A 22606-nucleotide genomic window follows, 5' to 3' on the forward strand; every position below is an offset into this window, starting at 1 on the left:
TGTATTACGTAGATATGTAAAACTGTCCTAGACATGATGCTTTGTATTAGGTAGATATGTAAAACTGTCCTAGACATGATGCTTTGTATTAGGTAGATATGTAAAACTGTCCTAGACATGATGTTTTTTATTAGGTAGATATGTAAAACTGTCCTAGATATGATGCTTGTTATAAGGTAGATATGTAAAACTGTCCTAGACATGATGCCTTTTATTAGGTAGATATGTAAAACTGTCCAAGACATGATGCTTTGTATTAGGAAGATATGTAAAACTGTCCTAGACATATTTTTTATTAGGTAGATATGTAAAACTGTCCTATATATGATGCTTGTTATAAGGTAGATATGTAAAACTGTCCTAGACATGATGCTTTTTATTAGGTAGATATGTAAAACTGTCCAAGACATGATGCTGTGTATTAGGAAGATATGTCAAACTGTTCTAGACATGACGTTTTTTATTAGGTAGATATGTAAAACTGTCCTAGATATGATGCTTTTTATAAGGTAGATACGTAAAACTGTCCTAGACATGATGCTTGTTATGAGGTAGATATGTAAAACTGTCCCAGACTTGATGCTTTTTATTAGGTAGATATGTAAAACTGTCTTAGACATGATGCTTTGTATTAGGTAGATATGTAAAACTGTCCTAGACATGATGCATTTTATTAGGTAGATATGTAAAACTATCCTAGACATGATACTATTTATTAGGTAGATATGTAAAACTATCCTAGACATGATACTATTTATTAGGTAGATATGTAAAACTATTCTAGACATGATGTTGTTTATTAGGTTGACATGTAAAACATGTAAAGCTGTCACAGCCAGTCATGCTCTTTATTATGCATATTAAATACCTATTTTACACTGTGTGCGATTGCTTGTGTACACCTTAGACATGTAGATCTGATTATTATCAATGGAATAAAACAAACTGAATGATCCATTCGAAATATTAAAAATACATCCAATAATGGGATTTTAAATACTGAACTACATGTTTGTTATTAATGAAGTAACATACTGTAGTATTAATAAATGTACGTTGAAATATGGAGATGGAGTATTTTACTGTTACATAATTACGTGTTTTAGAAAATTATATAAATTACTGTTACAAAATTATGCATATTGCAAAATGGTGAAAATTATTGTTACATGTGTTGTTAAAAATGAAATAAACATATCCTTTCACATCTAAACATCATGGAATAAGAAACTAAAAATGGACAAATTATTGTTAAAACGATACTGTATACATGGAAAGATATCTGTAATGGAAGTTAACCCACTTGAATAGGCTGCAACTTGCAGTATAAATTTTCAGAGTTGACAAATGTTTCGCCAAAGACGATGATTTCATCACAGGTGGATGTTTCAAGGTCACACAGGTTGTTGTACAGGTGGAAGACTTCCGGGGGATCATCGAGTTTCACCGAGCAGTCAGCACCGCCCTCACCAGCGGAGCATGAGCAGGAACCTACAACATGTAGAATACCACATAAGTTTGCAGGTGATTTTTTTCTGTTCATACCAAGATGAAAGTAAAAGACATAACAGACAACCCTTGTAATTAAATTTAAAACACACTTACTAATAACACTAAATATCCATAGTTTATTTGGATTTATTTTGGGCTGTTAAATAAGTGTGCCCAATAAGTCAAAATACCAATATAAAATGACGTTGTCATCAGGTATGTAATTTGTTATGTTCATCGGGAATGAATAAACTTCCCTGACAATGTAATTTGCTACGTTCATCGGGAATGAATAAACTTCCCTGACAATGTAATTTGTTATGTTCATCGGGAATTAATAAACTTCCCTGACTATGTAATTTGCTATGTTCATCGGGAATGAATAAACTTCCCTGACAATGTAATTTGTTATGATCATCGGGAATGAATAAACTTGCGTTGCTACGGCTGGGTCAATGATATTAAATTGTAATGAATGTATGAGAAATTAAATTACATGTTGGTAATTAATACCACTTTACATTTCTAATTCAGTAATTATATTACAATTAGATCTTTAGAGTTATGTGTCAGCAATTCAATTAACCCGAGATGTTTTATATTTTTGTCATTAACTAATACCTTTTTTCACATTTGTTAGTAACTAATACCAGATGTTTTACATTTGTCAGAAATTAATACCAGATATTATCAATGTAATTAATCAATACCAGATGTTTTACAAATCTGTCTGTATCCCAGATGTTTAATATATCCTGTGAGTATTTAATTGCAGATTTTTACATGTTAATATTTTCACACGTCCTGTGACAATAACTACGGTAAAAGATGTCTCAGTGATTCTTACACGGCTCCAGGAGAAAGCAATGTTCTGTACAGACCGAGTCCAGCACTGCCAGGTTAGGTTGAAGTTTGCCGTCGATCGTCGCCCACAACTTGACGTTTGATTTCAGCTCCACCAGACACACCTCAAAGAGGTCAACCAGCGCTGTCTGTATCCACATCAGGTCGTCCATGATCTAACAAAACAGGTTAACGTGAGACGTGCACACCATCCAATAAACAAACAAATAATGAATCTGAGTTCAAATGTAGGCCCTAAGTCTAGTAGTTACTGGGTTCACCTCCCAAAGTAAGTAATGACTTACTACACCGACTTATCTCTCATTAACTACTAACAGGTGTCTGTAAATTGAATAGTTATCTGTATCATGTGTAAAATGACTATTTTTAAACAACCAGTATAATGTGAACGGGGGGATAACTGTGAATAGTTAAGTTAAATCTCAAGAGATAAAGAAAGAAAGAAAGAAATGTTTTATTTAACGACGCACTCAACACATTTTATTTACGGTTATATGGCGTAACACATATGATTAAGGACCACACAGATTTTCAGAGGAAACCCGCTGTCGCCACTACATGGGCTACTCTTTCCGATTAGCAGCAAGGGATCTTTTATTTGCGCTTCTCACAGGCAATGTGTGTAGAATATCAGTGTCTGTATAAACATGGCGTTTGTTGTCGTCTTAATGTGTGTAGAATATCAGTGTCTGTATCAACAAGGTGTTTGTTGTCGTCTTAATGTGTGTAGAATATCAGTGTCTGTATAAACAAGGCGTTTGTTGTCGTCTTAATGTGTGTAGAATATCAATGTCTGTATAAACATGGCGTTTGTTGTCGTCTTAATGTGTGTAGAATATTAGTGTCTGTATCAACAAGGTGTTTGTTGTCGTCTTAATGTGTGTAGAATATCACTGTCTGTATCAAGAAGGCGTCTTTTGTTGTGTTAATGTGTGTAGAATATCAGTGTCTGTATCAACAAGGTGTTTGTTGTCGTCTTAATGTGTGTAGAATATCACTGTCTGTATCAAGAAGGCGTCTTTTGTTGTGTTAATGTGTGTAGAATATCAGTGTCTGTATCAACAAGGTGTTTGTTGTCGTCTTAATGTGTGTAGAATATCAGTGTCTGTATAAACATGGCGTTTGTTGTCGTCTTAATGTGTGTAGAATAGCAGTGTCTGTATCAACAAGGCGTTTGTTGTCGTCTTAATGTGTAGAATATCAGTGTCTGTATAAACATGGCGTTTGTTGTCGTCTTAATGTGTGTAGAATAGCAGTGCCTGTATCAACAAGGCGTTTGTTGTCGTCTTAATGTGTAGAATATCAGTGTCTGTATAAACAAGGCGTTTGTTGTCGTCTTAATGTGTGTAGAATATCAGTGTCTGTATCAACAAGGCGTTTGTTGTCGTCTTAATGTGTGTAGAATATCAGTGTCTGTATCAACAAGGCGTTTGTTGTCGACTTAATGTGTGTAGAATATCAGTGTCTGTATCAACAAGGCGTTTGTTGTCGTCTTAATGTGTGTAGAATATCAGTGTGTATCAACAAGGTGTTTGTTGTCGTCCTACTGTGTGTAGAATATCAGTGTCTGTATCAACAAGGTGTTTGTTGTCGTCCTACTGTGTGTAGAATATCAGTGTCTGTATCAACAAGGTGTTTGTTGTCGTCCTACTGTGTGTAGAATATCAGTGTCTGTATCAACAAGGTGTTTGTTGTCGTCCTACTGTGTGTAGAATATCAGTGTCTGTATAAACAAGGTGTTTGTTGTCGTCTTAATGTGTGTAGAATATCAGTGTCTGTATTAACAAGGTGTTTGTTGTCGTCTTAATGTGTGTAGAATATCAGTGTCTGTATAAACAAGGTGTTTGTTGTCGTCTTAATGTGTGTAGAATATCAATGTCTGTATCAACAAGGTGTTTGTTGTCTTCATGTTGGTAGCAGCCAAAACAAAATTTGATATTCCAATAATTCCATATGTATGAAACAGATTTAACGGATGAATTAACCTGAATGAGAATGCAGTTACGACATTGTAAATTGTATCTCTGGGTAGATAAAAACCTTACCTGGAGATCTCTGACACACGACTTGAAAATGTGTTCGAACTGTTCGCCGATGACGTTCATGCATTCCAGGGTGACAGAAGAATTCAGTTTGGTCAGACACTGGCTGTTGGCTTCCTCTTCAGTCATGTTGTTTGGTGTCGGCCAACCATACACCTTTAAAACATTATGAACAATTTAGTGACTAACATTAATACTGGCAGTAAACTCCACCATCAACACACCTGAACACAATATGAAAAAATCAGGGACTAACTTTAATACTTAGCAGTAAACTCCACCAATACACCTGAACACAGTATGAACAAATCAGTGACTAACGTTAATATATAGCAGTAAACACTATGACGAACACACCTGAGCACATATAGATTAAATTAATATTTGTTTTGTTTAACCACGTCACTAGAACACACATAGTAATTAATCCATCAGCTACTGGATGTCAAACATTTGTTAGTTCTAACACATAGCCGTACGAGGAAACCTGCTACATTTTAGCATTAGTAGCAACAAATCTTATATATGCATTTTAGAACTGACAGGACAGGCTTTTAAAATACTGGGTACCGCTTGGAATACAAATCTTATATATGCATTTTAGAACTGACAGGACAGGCTTTTAAAATACTGGGTACCGCTTGGAATACAAATCTTATATATGCACTTCAGAGCCGACAGGACAGGCTTTTAAAATACTGGGTACCGCTTGGAATACAAATCTTATATATGCACTTCAGAGCCGACAGGACAGGCTTTTAAAATACTGGGTACCGCTTGGGATACAAATCTTATATATGCACTTTAGAGCCGACAGGACAGGCTTTTAAAATACTGGGTACCGCTTGGGATACAAATCTTATATATGCACTTTAGAGCCGACAGGACAGGCTTTTAAAATACTGGGTACCGCTTGGGATACAAATCTTATATATGCACTTTAGAGCCGACAGGACAGGCTTTTAAAATACTGGGTACCGCTTGGGATACAAATCTTATATATGCACTTTAGAGCCGACAGGACAGGCTTTTAAAATACTGGGTACCGCTTGGGATACAAATCTTATATATGCACTTTAGAGCCGACAGGACAGGCTTTTAAAATACTGGGTACCGCTTGGGATACAAATCTTATATATGCACTTTAGAGCCGACAGGACAGGCTTTTAAAATACTGGGTACCGCTTGGGATACAAATCTTATATATGCACTTTAGAGCCGACAGGACAGGCTTTTAAAATACTGGGTACCGCTTGGGATACAAATCTTATATATGCACTTTAGAGCCGACAGGACAGGCTTTTAAAATACTGGGTACCGCTTGGAATACAAATCTTATATATGCACTTTAGAGCCGACAGGACAGGCTTTTAAAATACTGGGTACCGCTTGGGATACAAATCTTATGACAGGACATATGACACAGGCTTTTTACCGCTTGGGATACAAATCTTATATATGCGGACAGGACAGGCTTTTAAAATACTGGGTACCGCTTGGGATACAAATCTTATATATAGAGCCGACAGGACAGGCTTTTTAGACCGCTTGGGATACAAATCGGACAGGACAGGCTTTTAAAATACTGGGTACCGCTTGGGATACAAATCTTATATATGCACTTTAGAACTGACAGGACAGGCTTTTAAAATACTGGGTACCGCTTGGAATACAAATCTTATATATGCACTTTAGAGCCGACAGGACAGGCTTTTAAAATACTGGGTACCGCTTGGGATACAAATCTTATATATTCATTTTACAAATCTTATATATGCACTTTAGAGCCGACAGGACAGGCTTTTAAAATACTGGGTACCGCTTGGAATACAAATCTTATATATGCACTTTAGAGCCTGACAGGACAGGCTTTTAAAATACTGGGTACCGCTTGGGATACAAATCTTATATATGCACTTTAGAGCCGACAGGACAGGCTTTTAAAATACTGGGTACCGCTTGGGATACAAATCTTATATATGCACTTTAGAGCCGACAGGACAGGCTTTTAAAATACTGGGTACCGCTTGGGATACAAATCTTATATATGCATTTTAGAGCCGACAGGACAGGCTTTTAAAATACTGGGTACCGCTTGGGATACAAATCTTATATATGCTCTTTAGAACGGACAGGACAGGCTTTTAAAATACTGGGTACCGCTTGGGATACAAATCTTATATATGCATTTTAGAACGGACAGGACAGGCTTTTAAAATACTGGGTACCGCTTGGGATACAAATCTTATATATGCACTTTAGAGCCGACAGGACAGGCTTTTAAAATACTGGGTACCGCTTGGAATACAAAAGCCTAAAGGGTTAACCAAAAGAGTTCATTCCTATGACCAGACTTTCCAGGTCACTGTGAATGTTGTTAATAAGCATATCTAATTATCTAGGTTTTTCATGTATGCAATTTATAAACATATTATTTAGGTTTTCATGTGTGAAATGTATAAACATATTATCTAGGTTTTCATATGTGAAATGTATAAACATATTATCTAAGTTTTCATGTGTGAAATTTACCTTTGGCACATATTGCATGTTATATTCAAAGATGATCTCTGAATGCACGTCACTGCACTTCGGTACTGCTTCGGCATACTTGACTAAATCAGAGGTGATGTCTGTATCTGGAAAACATAATAACAGTGAACATAAAAACTAAATATTCTAAAATTTAGATCGGCCTAAATGTACCACAGCTACTGCGCATGCTGATTGAACAAAAGTTAAAGTTTGTTTTGTTTAACGACACCACTAGAACACATTGATTATTAATTCATCGGCTATATTTATTAAAATAATGTAATTTTATATACTTCTTATCAGGGAAGATCATTTACTGTGTTACAGACATTCATTATCATTACTATCTTTATTATTATTGCAACAATAATAACTACAACTGCTGCTACTGCTACTGCTGCTAATGCTGCCGTTGCTATTATTGTTATCTCCAGGGCCGTTTCTCTCAGTATCTAGGAAGGAAATGTTTTATTTAACGTCACACTCAACACATTTTATTTACGGTTATATGACGTCGGACTCAGTATTTAGGGATATGGTAAAGTACCTGTTACAGACGTTCCGTTGCTGGGACACGGAACACTGTCGAGTGCATACTGACAGGTGCTGCTCGCTCCCGCCTGACAGTCACAAAACAATCCAACATAATCAGCGCTGGCAGCATCGTCCGTCACACACTGTCCAGTGTACAAGGAGTCAGTCAGCAACACTCTGAAACGTCATGTTAACTTTTATAAATGGTTTAATTAATATTTAATTATCATCATATATGTGGTTTTGGCAAACAGTCGTAAGACTATATTAAGGAATCCCTGTACATTTCAAATAGTGTTTTGCTTGATATAAAAGATGACGCATATTCAAAAACAAAGACACACACACACACACATATATGTATCTATGTATGTATGTATGTATGTATGTATGTATGTGTGTGTGTATGTATGTATGTATGTGTGTATGTATATATATATATATATATATATATATATATATATATATATATATATATATATATATATATATATATATATATATATATATATATATATAGAGAGAGAGAGAGAGAGAGAGAGAGAGAGAGAGAGAGAGAGAGAGAGAGAGAGAGAGAGAGAGAGAGAGAGAGATAGAGAGAGAGAGAGAGAGAGAGAATGGATGTAAGATATTACCCTTATTATAGAATGGAGCTAAAGTAAAAACAGTGAATGGTTGAATCATGTCAAAATGTTCCTATTTATAATGAAGTCCTGGACAGATTTGAATATGCTTACTAGTATTTTCTTGGTTACTAAAATTTGGTTCACTGAAGAGTAAAGTGTTACAGTTGAGATTAGAATGATTAGACAACTTTTAAAAATCATGTTTAGGTACTAAATAGACATCGTATCTCTGCCCAATAATTACTCACAAACGTTTAAATAAAGAAATAAAGATAAAATATGATCAGTGTTAAATGATGGCCATTCATTGATTGAGTCATGTCAGACTACTTGTCATCACATGGTCTGTTGTACAGACTGACAGACAGACAATCAGGCAGGCAGGCAGGAAGACAGGCAGACAGACAGACATACAGACAGACAGACTGGCAGAAAGATAAACATCATGTATTATATTTAAAACAGTATATATTTCATGTATTATATTTAAAACAGTATAAATTTCATGTATTATATTTAAAACAGTATATATTTCATGTATTATATTTAAAACTGTATATATTTCATGTATTATATTTAAAACAGTATAAATTTCATGTATTATATTTAAAACAGTATATATTATATTTAAAACTGTATATATTTCATGTATTATATTTAAAACAGTATATATTTCATGTATTATATTTAAAACAGTATATATTTCATGTATTATATTTAAAACAGTGTATATTTCAAGAATGGGACACAATTTGATCAGATCCAGTATTTTTATCTTGTTTTGCACATCAGTTTTGGCCAATAGAGTTGATTGACTAAAGTGATGTACCTCCATGACAGTAAGAAAGGGCCAGGTTCCAGTCCTGTTCCTACGTGTAGAGACCCATCGGACTTGACAAAATCGTTGTCTTCTTTAGAGTCAAAGTTCCCACACAGACCTGCAATTGGACAACGTATGTAAAGAAGCAAGCAAATTCTAAAAATTACAAATATCACATAAGACTGAGTTACCTGATGGTGGAGTACTCCATGATCACGTAAGAGTTACCTGACAGTAGTGTGTTCACTATCACATAATACTGAGTTGCCAGACCCTTTTGGGGGGGGGGGGGGGGGGGGGGTGAGGGCGTGCTCATTTATCACATAAGACACTCACCCAAATGAGTTGGTCAAACAAATAGCCATAGTTTAAAATGTGTTCTTGTGTTTTTTCTTTCTGTAAATATTCTTTTACCATAAATGCATGGTTTGGTCCAAATATCATGTGACTTACAACACTGACATGAATGTTGTGGTTTGGTCCAAATATCATGTGACTTACAACACTGACATGAATGTTGATCATTCATTACTTATGACAATGCATGACAGTACAAACTAAATTAATTGTTATTTCATAGCATTTTAAATTGATGAAATAGTTGCACAAATGGAATTAGAAAAACCTTTTGACGTTTATGCAAGTATGAACCATAAAACGTCTTACATATTTATGTACGAAAGGTGAAGCCATTCATGACCTCTATGATTGTTAAACTTGTGTTCAATTCTCCAACGCCACCTGACATAATGTATGTAAGTGTGTAATTCAAGTTATTTATTTTCTGTTTATTAGCATATTTGTCCTGTATATGTTTGCTACATCTTGAAAAGTAGACGAGTTTTAATCAACCTTGGTTATTTACATACTACATTGGCTTCACAAATAAAAATGTGTATGGATTTAACAAGTTAATTTATTCTTGTTTTAAAATAAATGTTTTGAGAATATTATTTGGCTGTTATGTGCAATTGATTACTGATTGAGTTCACACAGAAAACATTGAGCTGATGGTGACAAGTCTTACTAAGTCATTTTACAAAGAAAACATTGAGCTGATGGTGACACGTCTTACTAAGTCATTTTACAAAGAAAGCATTGAGCTGATGGTGTGAAGTCTTACTGTCATTTCACAAAGAAAACATTGAGCTGATGGTGTGAAGTTTACTACGTCATTTCACAAAGAAAGCATTGCGCTGATGGCGTGAAGTATACTAAGTCATAAGCTGATGGTGTGAAGTCTTACTAAGTCATTTCACAAAGAAACATTGAGCTGCTCAGGGCAACCAACACAAACGTTGATCATACCTTCTGTGTTGTTGAAGTCGGTGCTTGATGGTTTGATCCAGATGTTGAGGTAGTTGGTCAAACTTCGGTCAACTCGTACCGTCACCACTGTACCTGTTGGCAGGAAGATCTGAATAACAAACAAAAACATTTCACTCTTCAGTTCAGATCATTAATGCAGTATGCATACACCTGCAAATTTATTAAGCACCATTTGAATTGGATTGGAGCCAAAAATATGCCTTGAAGCAGCTGTCTGAGCCAACAAGGTTTAAACCTGATATTGAGAGTTTTAATATATTCTGAATCTACTGGGTATTTACCGAGATGGTATTAACAAATGACCTTTGAGAAGCACACCAGTGTGATTCCAGCTCCATAGTTAATTACCACATATTGTTTTGGATATTTACGGTTTCTGTCTAAGAATATATTAAAATGTCTCATTAAATATGCAATACCTTGTATTTCAGACCACCGGCCATCCTCCTTATACGGGTGCCTGGCGTTAGCTCCCCTTTCTTGTATAGTTTGACCATCAGAGGAATCTTCTTCGTTGAGGTTGCACGTGGTCCACACCGGTCAATCACGATGACATCGTCGCCAGACTTCACAGACACAGCACAGTTACACGATGCCTTCCCTCTACAGCTTCGGTAGAACGACCGCACCTGAGGAAAAACAACAACTACATCAACTGACAGTAGCCAGTGGGATTATCTGTTAGCTCAGGTGGTTAGAAACTCCTAGCTACTGTCAGTAGCCAGTGGGATTATCTGTTAGCTCAGGTGGTTAGAAACTCCTAGCTACTGTCAGTAGCCAGTGGGATTGTCTGTCAGCTCTGGTGGTTAGAAACTCCTAGCTACTGTCAGTAGCCAGTGGGACTGTCTGTCAGCTCAGGTGGTTAGAAACTCCTAGCTACCGTCAGTAGCCAGTGGGATTGTCTGTCAGCTCAGGTGGTTAGAAACTCCTAGCTACCGTCAGTAGCCAGTGGGATTATCTATCAGCTCAGGTGGTTAGAAACTCCTAACTACCGTCAGTAGCCAGTGGGATTGTCCGTCAGCTCAGGTGGTTAGAAACTCCTAGCTACTGTCAGATTTAACAAAATGGTGTGGTGGGTGGCACCATCTTTCTGATGTGATATTTCAAATCATGGATATTTATCAATTATATATTTTATGATCTACAATCATTTCTGCTAGGCTGATATGTAAATTTGGTATTGCCAAGCAAAATCACAAACAGTAAAGTCTCACCTCATATGATAATGTCTTGTGTCGGTAGAGTACAAATTCACCTTCATAAAAGTTGTTATAGTACCTAAAACACAAAACAAACAGTGAAATATAAAACAACCATCAGCAGATGGTAATCGAGTTATAGTATCTAGTTTTCTGTAATGATGCCCCGTGAAGTATAAAACAACCACCAGCAGAGGGTAATCGAGTGATCTGACAGATAAAACTTGAAACAGTATCTAGTTTTCTGTAATGATGCCCCATGAAGTATAAAACAACCATCAGCAGATGGTAATCGAGTGATGTGAGAGATAAAACTTGTTATAGTATCTAGTGTTCTGTAATGATGCCCCATGAAGTATAAAACAACCATCAGCAGATGGTAATCGAGTGATGTGACAGATAAAACGTGTTATAGTATCTAGTTTTCTGTAATGATGCCCCGTGAAGTATAAAACAACCACCAGCAGAGGGTAATCGAGTGATGTGACAGATAAAACGTGTTATAGTATCTAGTGTTCTGTAATGATGCCCCATGAAGTATAAAACAACCACCAGCAGATGGTAATCGAGTGATGTGACAGATAAAACGTGTTATAGTATCTAGTGTTCTGTAATGATGCCCCGTGAAGTATAAAACAACCATCAGCAGAGGGTAATCGAGTGATGTGACAGATAAAACTTGTTATAGTATCTAGTGTTCTGTAATGATGCCCCATGAAGTATAAAACAACCACCAGCAGATGGTAATCGAGTGATGTGACAGATAAAACTTGTTATAGTATCTAGTTTTCTGTAATGATGCCCCGTGAAGTATAAAACAACCATCAGCAGATGGTAATCGAGTGATGTGACAGATAAAACTTGTTATAGTAGCTAGTGTTCTGTAATGATGCCCCATGAAGTATAAAACAACCATCAGCAGATGGTTATCGAGTGATCTGACAGATAAAACTTGTTATAGTATCTAGTGTTCTGTAATGATGCCCCATGAAGTATAAAACAACCATCAGCAGACGGTAATCGAGTGATCTGCCAAATAAAACTTATTATAGTATCTAGTGTTCTGTAATTGTGCCCCGTGAAGTATAAAACAACCACCAGCAGACGGTAATCGAGTGATCTGACAGATAAAACTTGAAACAGTATCTAGTTTTCTGTAATGATGCCCCGTGAAGTATAAAACAAACCATCAGCAGATGGTAATCGAGTGATGTGACAGATAAAACTTGTTATAGTATCTAGTTTTCTGTAATGATGCCCCGTGAAGTATAAAACAACCATCAGCAGATGGTTATCGAGTGATCTGACAGATAAAACTTGTTATAGTATCTAGTTTTCTGTAATGATGCCCCATGAAGTATAAAACAACCACCAGCAGATGGTAATCGAGTGATGTGACAGATAAAACTTGTTATAGTATCTAGTTTTCTGTAATGATGCCCGTGAAGTATAAAACAACCACCAGCAGATGGTAATCGAGTGATGTGACAGATAAAACTTGTTATAGTATCTAGTTTTCTGTAATGATGCCCCGTGAAGTATAAAACAACCATCAGCAGATGGTTATCGAGTGATCTGACAGATAAAACTTGTTATAGTATCTAGTTTTCTGTAATGATGCCCCGTGAAGTATAAAACAACCATCAGCAGATGGTTATCGAGTGATCTGCCAAATAAAACTTATTATAGTATCTAGTGTTCTGTAATGATGCCCCGTGAAGTATAAAACAACCATCAGCAGATGGTAATCGAGTGATGTGAGAGATAAAACTTGTTATAATATCTAGTTTTCTGTAATGATGCCCCGTGAAGTATAAAACAACCACCAGCAGATGGTAATCGAGTGATGTGAGAGATAAAACTTGTTATAGTATCTAGTTTTCTGTAATGATTCCTGTATTCGATAACGGTCCCCTGCGCATGCTGTAACCTCACCGTGGTGCAGGGGTGTAACATTCTCTTTGAATACAGCACAAATTGAAATTTTGAGTAGAAGTCAGTATCTATCTGTGATATTTGTATTTTTGCACAGTTCTTTACACTGTTTTTATTTAAATCTTGAATTTTTGTATCGATGTTGATCATCGCCTTATTTGTTTGCATTACCATAGTTTGACACCGAATAGCCGATGTATTTTTCGCGCTGGGGTGTCGTTAAACATTCATTCATTCATTCATTACATAAATATATATAAATAATATTTTCATATACTTACCATTTGTGACACCCAATAGCCGATGTGTATTTTTGTGCTGGGGTGTCTTTAAACATTCATTCATTCTTTGTATTCGATAACGGAGGAATTATCTGCTTTTATCAAAAATAGACATTTACCGTAAATCCTTGATTCTATTTTGTTTCGCATCGCTCCAAGACCAGGCCTCTAATCGAGGAAGGTCTCTATACAAGGTAGGTTTCTAGTTTTTTCATACAAACTTTTCTAACATAGCTTTGTTGTAACATCTTCTAATGTAGGCTTACACACCTATCTTCTTCTTTCCTTATATTCTCACTATGTTTTTAATATTAGCTTTTGACGTCAGACAACGTGAGAGACGAATATAGTTTGGTCGTTAACCTGACAAAGTTACAGTAACAGAAGTTGGCCTTTATAGAAGGCAGGCTTCTAAACGAGGCAGACTTCTATTTGTTTCACGATGCTCTGAGACCCGGCCTCTAATCGAGGCAGGGTTCTATTCAAGCCAGGCCTCTATTAAACGTTTTTCAATACAACCATGCAATCAGTAACACCAGAAAGCTTGTATCTTACAATGTCTTTGTATGATTCAGGGAAAAAACTTAATATTAATCAATGTATTCTTCCTAACTGTAGCAGAAATATTGAAGGTAAACAGATAGACGAACAATGCGAGTACCTGCCGTCAAACGTGGTGATGTGTGGATCACCCACTGACTTGCACACAGCCCGGCGGTCTCCGTCAATAACAGACAGCTACAACACACAGGTAAACATCCATAAATACAACAGAAATTAATTAGTAATAAGAACCTGAACGTTTTAATTTTAAAGTTGCAGACCCTAGTTTTAGCCTGTGAAAATCAACACTAAGTTTGGTTAATCTACAAACCTGTAACACATCTGGTTAAAGTTACAATATGGTGAAACTAAAGTTTGCCTTGATAACCGTTACTTCTTAGACGACTTTGTGGTTTTAGAATTATCAAAGGGTGTATTTCGGGGTATTACTAAAACCAGGATTACCAGAAACACTTCGGATGTATGGAAATGAATATTATAAATAGTAAAATATAGGTAACTTCTAATTTTAATTATCAAAACGGCTCTAATAGTGCAAAATACATTGTAGTGTTTAAAAACTAGGGTCTGTCACTTTAATAAGTATTAGAAAACTCAAATATTAATAAATATAAAAAAGAGTAACGTTAATAAGTAAAGTAAACACATATGAAGATTAATAGGTACATGAATGTCAGAAAGTGAACATTGGCAAGTACAAGCAACAATAAAAAGGCATTACAGGGATGTGTCCTATACGTGGACGTTTATGAAAATTATTTTATGTCATAACATGCTGAATTCAGATAAAGATATGCAAAATTATATCCTTTCAATTATTATTTAAACAGATAATAATACAAAAATATATATTAATATACACAAGTCACAATAATAAAAATGGAATTATTATTTAAACGGATTACAGACAAATTATATATTAATAAACACAAGACTCAATAATAAAACTGAAATGACTATTTAAAGGGACAAGAGACAAAATAAATATTAATAAACACAAGACTCAATAACAAAACTGGAATTTACTATTTAAAGGGACAAGAGACAAAATAAATATTAATAAACACAAGACTCAATAACAAAACTGGAATTTACTATTTAAAGGGACAAGAGACAAAATAAATATTAATAAACACAAGACTCAATAACAAAACAGGAATGACTATTTAAAGGGACAAGAGACAAAATAAATATTAATAAACACAAGACTCAATAACAAAACAGGAATGACTATTTAAACAGATAACAGACAAATGCAATGTTAATAAAGGAAGAAAGCAATAATACAAGAGGAACTACTATAATGCACAGCTATACCGTGTCTGAGTGTACCCACATTGAAACTCTGCACAGTGGTGAGCGCGGGCGTGGTGCTGTTGTCTGACGTCACTCTGTATTTGAAGTGAACGAGTCGGGTGTGGTCTCCGTCGACCAGCGAGTCGCGTTTCGCTATGACGCGCACGGACCGCGACTCACGCCAGTTGATGTCGGTGAACGTGACGTCACAGCACGCGTCGTCGAGCGGCGGCTTCCCCCCAAACACCAGCTGATTGGCGACACGCCCGTCACCACACCGCAAGTCACCGTCAGCCGCCGCCAGCTCCCACCGGACGCTGACTGAACACGACGTCCACCCCGCCTGACAGAGGAACGATGGCGGGAAACTTGACGCAATCTGAAACTCTCTGCCTGGCATGCCTTCGTTCAGAGTTATCTTCTCTTCACCAACAACCTGGCAGTGTAAACAAGCTCAATATATTTCAAATAAGTACCATATATCTAAGTGATAGATTCTCTTCATTGACCAAGGAAAACAAGCTCAATATATTTCATATTAGTGTCCTATATCTGTTATAGATTCTTGTCACTAACAACCTGACCGTGGAAAACAGTTTCATACATTCAAGTGAGTGCCATATTATCCCATATATCTAAGTGAAATATCCAGCACAGGTGAATTGAATTCATTATGTGAGGTTTAGGTTGTTTTTATTCTTGACTCTGACGAACTTTAATAAATGTAATAATATGTACTGTAATGTATCTTATTCAAAGCCATAAGGCAAAGATAGGAAATGTTCTCATATAACAAGGCTGTCAGTGCTGTATTTTGTTAGTGAAGACTGCAGACTAAATGATATGTTACTGCTGTTACTAATACATATATTGTCAAACTGGTCTACAAAGTGGAGATGCAAAAATAAACAACTGCATGCATGTACAATAGATATTAACAATTGACCCATTAAAGAAGCCTAGTCCAACGGTTCCCACTACAGAAAGGTTATTATCACTAACTGTCAGAAACACTTTTAGCTGGATGCTAATACTATGAAGAATAACAAGAATAACATGTATAAATTGAATGCATGGCAAAATACTTAGATATCTCAACAAACCTTAACAACAAGTTTGAGTAGGTTGCTGCGTCGGAATGCACCGACAGATTTATTGCACTCAGATTGTACACAGGCAGAAACCCCGCATGATATCTACAAAATAAAAACATAATCACAAAATATATTACTTGTACACAGGCAGAAATCGCGCATGATATTTACAAAATAAAAAACATAATCACAACATATATTGCTTGTACACACACACACACGCACGCACGCACGCACGAACGCACGCACACATATCTACAAAGTCGAACGTAATTAGATAATAAAAGTGTAAACGTGTATGGAAAAAGGATCTTAGTGTTTACCGATGTCCCATACTCCAAGCTATTCAGCAAACTTCTATCCATGTGGGCAGCAGCCATATCGTCTTGGAACTGGACGCCGTTTTCGTAGTCGACGATGTTGTTGTTCACCAGCCAGTCCACGTTGTAGAGGATGGTGGTGTTCACAATCATCAGAGTGGGAAATGAACACTGCAGTGTGAACTCTCCAGAACCATCCTGGCTGATGGAGGCCACTGGGTTCCGCGATATGATGGGCAGGTCTGCTCCTGGACATAACATCATTACGGTTTTTTAATTATATAATTATGTATGTATGTATGTATATATGGTTGGGGCCCTAATATCACTACCTTACAATCATGTTATTATCTAGACATTGCGCATAATATGTATATTAAAACAAATATAGTTTTTTTTATGTGATTAGGGTCGCAATACTACTGTATGTGATTAGTGTCGCAATACTACTGTATGTGATTAGGGTCGCAATACTACTGTATGTGATATGGGTAGCAATACTACTGTATGTGATATGGGTAGCAATACTACTGTATGTGATATGGGTAGCAATACTACTGTATGTGATTAGGGTCGCAATACTACTGTATGTGATTAGGGTAGCAATGCTACATTTTATCCTGCAACCACTGGTTTTATCAGCCAATTATGATGATCGATTAAAGCAAAGTCATAAACATATATTAGCAAATTATGACTTTTGATGTCACATAAGTTGTTCATTACGAACCATGTAGTTGAAATAACAGAAATAAAGCTTTTCCCTTAAATTGTTATGGATTACAGGATAAAAATAATAACTAGATAATGACGAAGGATCTCTATGGAGACTGCAATTTGCTTATTTAAAGTAAACATTAATATCATGAAGATGATTTCTTTAAATTTAGACTGACCTGTATTGCAGCTCCACTCCTGGTACATGTATCCCGGCCACTGGACGAAGTTGTTCCCGACGTGAGCCTGGGCGACATCCGACAGTGAACACAGCCGCGCCTGCAGTAGGAACTCAAATGATCGGCAGAGGAACGACGTTTCTCTCAGACAGAGATGGCGACACCTGGTGGCCGATGAGATGTCACTGATGTCGCGCTTGTTGTGACCGAGAATAGCAAAGCCGGGCCTGACAGTCCATGATATCCCACGTTTATCACATGGATCTGGTGGAGAAATATATATCAGGTTTGAAAATTAACATGAAAACCACGGTCGCCAACAGGGCCAGTTGAAGAAACATCTTACTGGCCCTTCTCAAATTCAACTAGTCCCCCAATTATCACATTAAACCCATAACAAATGAAATAAGATTATTTGAAAAAGAAATACATTATAAATAAAAATGTTTCTGTATAAAGTACCATTAAATTATATACAAATTAAATATCATTTTTAATACAGAGGTGAAAACAAAATGCTAGAACAGCCAAGACTTGCAGCTTGAAGTAAAATACAATACAGAAAGAACAAAAGATAGAATTCGCATACTTTAAAAAACTAGTCTGGGAGTGGCAATTCTCTTTGTGGTGATGCAAGAGGAATGGAATAAATTGTGTGGTGATGCTAGAGGATTTCCTAGGGAGTGGCTGTCCCCCTATAGACGAGGCACTAGATAGAGCTCCATGGAATCATCCACTAATTTGCCAAATGCTCAGCTGCCTCTTAATTGTGCAGAGATACGGCTCTGGTCATGTATTACGGTTTTGTCATTCAGATTAACTTGGATTTTCAATCAATTGCCTTAAAACATGTATGAGAAAAGAAGATTTAACCTATGCAGTTTGATGGTAATTTATAAAGTATTTTATTTTTAATTCAATTTTTTTTTCCCATAAAATGTTTAGTTTGAGATGGTATGGGTTTGAAACCAAATAAATTAATATGTTTTTATATGCATTTTATCTATATTAATTATGAAGTTGCATGCCAATTCATCGGTTCCCTTTTGATGCAAATGGACAATAATCTCAAAATGAATATTTTCTGGCTCATTAAAATGTAATAGTGTGTGTATGTGTGTGTGCACGCGCGCGCGATTTTAAATGCTACAGTAGTAGGCTACTAATAAAATAAACATCGAAAGCAAAATAAATCTGTGAACAAAATCAAAACAAACATTGTATGAAATATACGATGTACTTATTTTATTATATTAGAAAGCATAAAAGCGCACTTATTGTTTATTATAGTAATCTTTGGACGGCTATTGCATCATGTAAGTCTTGGTCTCGAGACGTCAGATCTGAACTGTTCTTATTTCGTGTTCTTTGTCTTCAGCATCCAGATCTGTAGTTCGCGCCAGCACAGACGCAGTGTGCTTTGTCACATTCGATTCAGTTTCTGATCGTTCCTTTTTTTAACTGGCAATATATTCTCCAGACCCTAAAGTCGATGGACTATCTTTGTAGAAGTCTTAGTATCTCTTAGCCAATAAAGGTCGCAACAGGCGACCGGACGACTGCTAATTTCCAACCCTGATATCCTGATATATATCACACTTATTGTCAGATAAAAAAATATTTTACTGTATGAATTTTGTATTTATTTAATTATTCTCATCAAAATAATTAAACAAAAACAATACAGCTGTCATATTAAAGTAACACATTTTAACTTATATCCCTGATCTGTCATATTAAAAACACACAGCAATGTTATACCATACAGCTGTCGTGTCAAAGCCCTCACAGTGATGTTATACCATACAGATGTCATGTCAAAAACCACACAGCACTGTTATACCATACAGCTGTCATGTCAAAAACCACACAACAATATTACACCATACAGCTGCCATGTTAAAAACCACACAGCGATGTTAAACCATAAGCTGTCGTGTTAAAAACCATACATTGATGTTATACCATACAGCTGCCGTGTCAAAAACCTCACAGTGATGTTATACCATACATCATGTCAAAAACCACACAACGATGTTATACCATACAGCTGCCATGTTAAAAACCACACAGCGATGTTAAACCATAAGCTGTCGTGTTAAAACCACACATTGATGTAATACCATACAGCTGTCATGTCAAAAACCTCACAATGATGTTATACTACACAGCTGTCATGTTAAAAACCACACATTGATGTAATACCATACAGCTGTCGTGTCAAAAACCTCACAGTGATATTAAACCATAAGCTGTCATGTTAAAAACCACACATTGATGTAATACCATACAGCTGTCGTGTCAAAAACATCACAGTGATGTTATACCATACAGCTGTCATATCAAAAACCACACAACGATGTTATACCATACAGCTGCCATGTTAAAAACCACGCAGCGATGTTAAACCATTAGCTGTCGTGTTAAAAAGCAGTGATGTTATACCATACAGCTGTCATGTTAAAAACCAACATTGATGTTATAGCATACGGCTGACATGTCAAAACCTCACAGCGATGTAATACCATACAACTGTCGTGTCACAAAAGACACAGTGATGTTATACCATACAACTGTAATTTTGAAAGGCACACAACGATGTTATACCACACAGCTGTCGTGTTAGAAAGCACAGTGATTCTATATCATACAGCTGTCGTGTTAAAAATCACAGTGCGATGTTATACCATGCAGCTGCTATATTAAAAACCTCGAGTGATAGTATACCATACAGCTGTCGTGTTAAAAAGCACACAGCGATGTTATACTATACAGCTGTCATGTTAAAAAGCACACAGCGATATTATACCATGCAGCTGTCATGTTAAAAAGCACACAGCGATGTCATTTCACTGACCATTATCACACATCCACTCATGGTACTCTGTGTTGGTGCTGGTGATCATGTTGCCGGCTCCACTCCGCTTGTTGGCCGTGCTCAAGGTGCACACTTGGCTGGAAGAGTTCACGTTGAACGACTCACACACGTACGGGTCGCCGAACTTCGCCAGACACTGATCGCGACAGTCAGTGTAGTTGGAGTTCGACTTCAGGGTTTCTTTCTCAAAGCTTGCCAGGTAGGCATTTATCTGTTTCAACCAAACCAAGTCCAGAGTCTGACACGAATCTGAAATAATGAATAAATAAATAAATGAAATAATGATCGAATGAATGAATAAATGAGAAAAAAGTGTTTGTTTAACGACACCACTAGAACACATTGAATGAATGAATGAATGAATGAATGATTGATTGATTGAATTAAGTAATGAATGATTGAATGAATGAATAAATCAATAAATGAATGAATGAATCTAAAAGTTATTATATTATCTGGACCATAGTGAGTCTGCATACTGTTATCATGTGCAGATGAATCAACCCCTAATCTTGCAATGGCTGGTGCTTCAGAATTAACAACTTTAGAACCAAATATTCCAAAGTTTGGCAGTACAAAAACTTTATATAGATTTTGTGGATTTAATGACACTTTATAGCAAAACAGGTTTAAAAAGAAATGTACCTATTTTTTCTTTGAAAAGAATGGGTTTTTTCCCATTTGTAACTAGCAAACACAAATCACATCCTAACCTGAATTAAAAATCAAATGTTTTGATTAACAACACCACACGAGCACAATGATCTTTTGTATCTCAAACATTTAATGATTTCTGACACAGTTTTTAAGGACATCTGCTACATATTTCCATTAGCAGCCAGTGATCTTGTATATGCACTTTCCGACAGATAGAACAGCATATACCAAGACCTTTGATATACTAGTCACGGGCAACTGGTTGGGACGGGGGTAAAAGCCAGTCAGAGAATAGGTCGACTCTGGTGATTCCATCCTACGACTCTAGCAGATGGGGTGAATCATCTACTGACTGAGCTAGATCTCACTCCAACTTGAATCAGTTATACAAGGCATTAAACAAAAGCTAATTTGGCTGAGCATGTTTCCTATATTTGAATTAAAATTACAATTTGGTATTTCCCATAAGAGGGGTGGGGCATACCACCGTCGTAAAGCTCTCGCCTGATGCGCGATCAGTCTAGGATCGATCCCCATCAGTAGCTCATTAGACTATTTCTGGTTCTAGCTAGTGCACCACAACTGGTTTACCAAAGGCCGTCGTATGTACTATCCTGTCTGTAGGATGGTGCCTATAATAGATCTCTTGCTACTAATGGAAAAATGCAACAGGTTTCCTCTTTATAAATATACGTCAAAATTACCAAATGTTTGACATCTGACAGCCGATTATTAATAAATCAAATTGCTCTAGTTAGGTTAAACAAAACAAACGTTAACTTTAAAAAAAATGTCCGACAAAAAATCAACTGACGAAGCCATCGTGCAGCTACTCTACAGTATGAAGAAGAACTAACCAGACGATGATTGCCAGGATGTGCGGTTTTTCTTTGGGTCACAGAACTGGCGAGAATTTGTTGGGTTATATTCCCCCTCCTCGTAACACTGCCCATCAATCCGGCACCCAGTGTCCTACGAAAACACAACATAACATAGCACAGTGAGAAACTACATAAACACAGCACAGTGAAAAACTACATAAACATAATACACAGTGTCAAACTACATAAACATAATACACAGTGTCAAACTACATAAACATAATACACAGTGTCAAACTACATAAACATAATACACAGTAAAAACATGCATTAACATAGCACGGTGAAAAACGACATAAACATAGCACAGTGAAAAACTACATAAACATAGCACAGTGAAAAACTACATAAACATAGCACAGTG

At 36.3% G+C, this 22606-nt stretch overlaps 1 protein-coding gene across 2 annotated transcripts in view; it reads right to left on the bottom strand.

Annotated features, from left to right (window-relative positions):
* LOC121382945 overlaps positions 1 to 22606 on the bottom strand; it is a 211391-nt gene that overhangs the window by 95086 nt on the left and 93699 nt on the right. For both annotated transcript variants that reach the window (XM_041512633.1, XM_041512632.1), the window contains 16 exons: positions 22219 to 22333; positions 20684 to 20953; positions 17827 to 18090; positions 16934 to 17178; positions 16620 to 16712; positions 15557 to 15952; positions 14318 to 14394; positions 11456 to 11519; positions 10661 to 10870; positions 10221 to 10329; positions 8922 to 9030; positions 7480 to 7643; positions 6930 to 7036; positions 4401 to 4553; positions 2339 to 2510; positions 1304 to 1491 (listed from right to left, as the gene is read on the bottom strand). In XM_041512633.1, the coding sequence (XP_041368567.1) occupies positions 1304 to 1491; positions 2339 to 2510; positions 4401 to 4553; positions 6930 to 7036; positions 7480 to 7643; positions 8922 to 9030; positions 10221 to 10329; positions 10661 to 10870; positions 11456 to 11519; positions 14318 to 14394; positions 15557 to 15952; positions 16620 to 16712; positions 16934 to 17178; positions 17827 to 18090; positions 20684 to 20953; positions 22219 to 22333 (2736 nt within the window). The remainder of the gene's footprint in view (positions 1 to 1303; positions 1492 to 2338; positions 2511 to 4400; positions 4554 to 6929; positions 7037 to 7479; positions 7644 to 8921; positions 9031 to 10220; positions 10330 to 10660; positions 10871 to 11455; positions 11520 to 14317; positions 14395 to 15556; positions 15953 to 16619; positions 16713 to 16933; positions 17179 to 17826; positions 18091 to 20683; positions 20954 to 22218; positions 22334 to 22606) is intronic.

The sequence above is a fragment of the Gigantopelta aegis genome, chromosome 10, assembly GCF_016097555.1.
Source record: "Gigantopelta aegis isolate Gae_Host chromosome 10, Gae_host_genome, whole genome shotgun sequence".
Taxonomy (NCBI): domain Eukaryota; kingdom Metazoa; phylum Mollusca; class Gastropoda; order Neomphalida; family Peltospiridae; genus Gigantopelta; species Gigantopelta aegis.